At 44.4% G+C, this 486-nt stretch overlaps 1 protein-coding gene across 1 annotated transcript in view; it reads right to left on the minus strand.

Moving 5' to 3' along the window:
• Positions 1-486, minus strand: part of LOC107576090 (solute carrier family 15 member 4-like) — a 44,435-nt gene that overhangs the window by 14,587 nt on the left and 29,362 nt on the right. The window contains exon 5 of the mRNA XM_016262353.1: positions 239-397. Within this exon, the coding sequence (XP_016117839.1) occupies positions 239-397 (159 nt within the window). The remainder of the gene's footprint in view (positions 1-238; positions 398-486) is intronic.

Genomic DNA, 486 nt, shown 5'->3' on the forward strand with positions numbered 1-486 from the left:
ATCCCCACAGTGCATCTATTTTAGGTTTTACAATCATTATGGGGACATTTGGTCCCCCTAAATACAGGCAAATCCTGACCCACACACACTTGCATTTATATTCATGCACACACTCATTCAAACAGACACACTGTTCAAAAACTAGGTGAGCTACATCCGTTTCATCCCAGACATGCTGTGCAGTGCTATTCACATATCTTGTTCTACCTTCTAACGCTCTCTCTCACACAAGTCTTACCGAAGTCTTTATGCGAGGACATCCAGCCAATGGTTTTGAGAGAGACGATAGCAAGTAGTCCCGATCCCACAAAGGAGCCGATGCCGGAGAAGAAGAAGAACAGGCCCATTATAGCACTCTGCATGGAGCGAGGAGCTGCGGAGTAGGCAAACTCCATACCTACAAACAGAAAATGATGCAGAAATCAGAGATGAAAGTCTGAAGTTTACTTCGAATGCATGATCAGAAACTCAAAAGCATCCAAGGGA

Source organism: Sinocyclocheilus grahami, unplaced genomic scaffold, assembly GCF_001515645.1.
Source record: "Sinocyclocheilus grahami isolate Dianchi unplaced genomic scaffold, SAMN03320097.WGS_v1.1 scaffold3199.1, whole genome shotgun sequence".
NCBI lineage: Eukaryota > Metazoa > Chordata > Actinopteri > Cypriniformes > Cyprinidae > Sinocyclocheilus > Sinocyclocheilus grahami.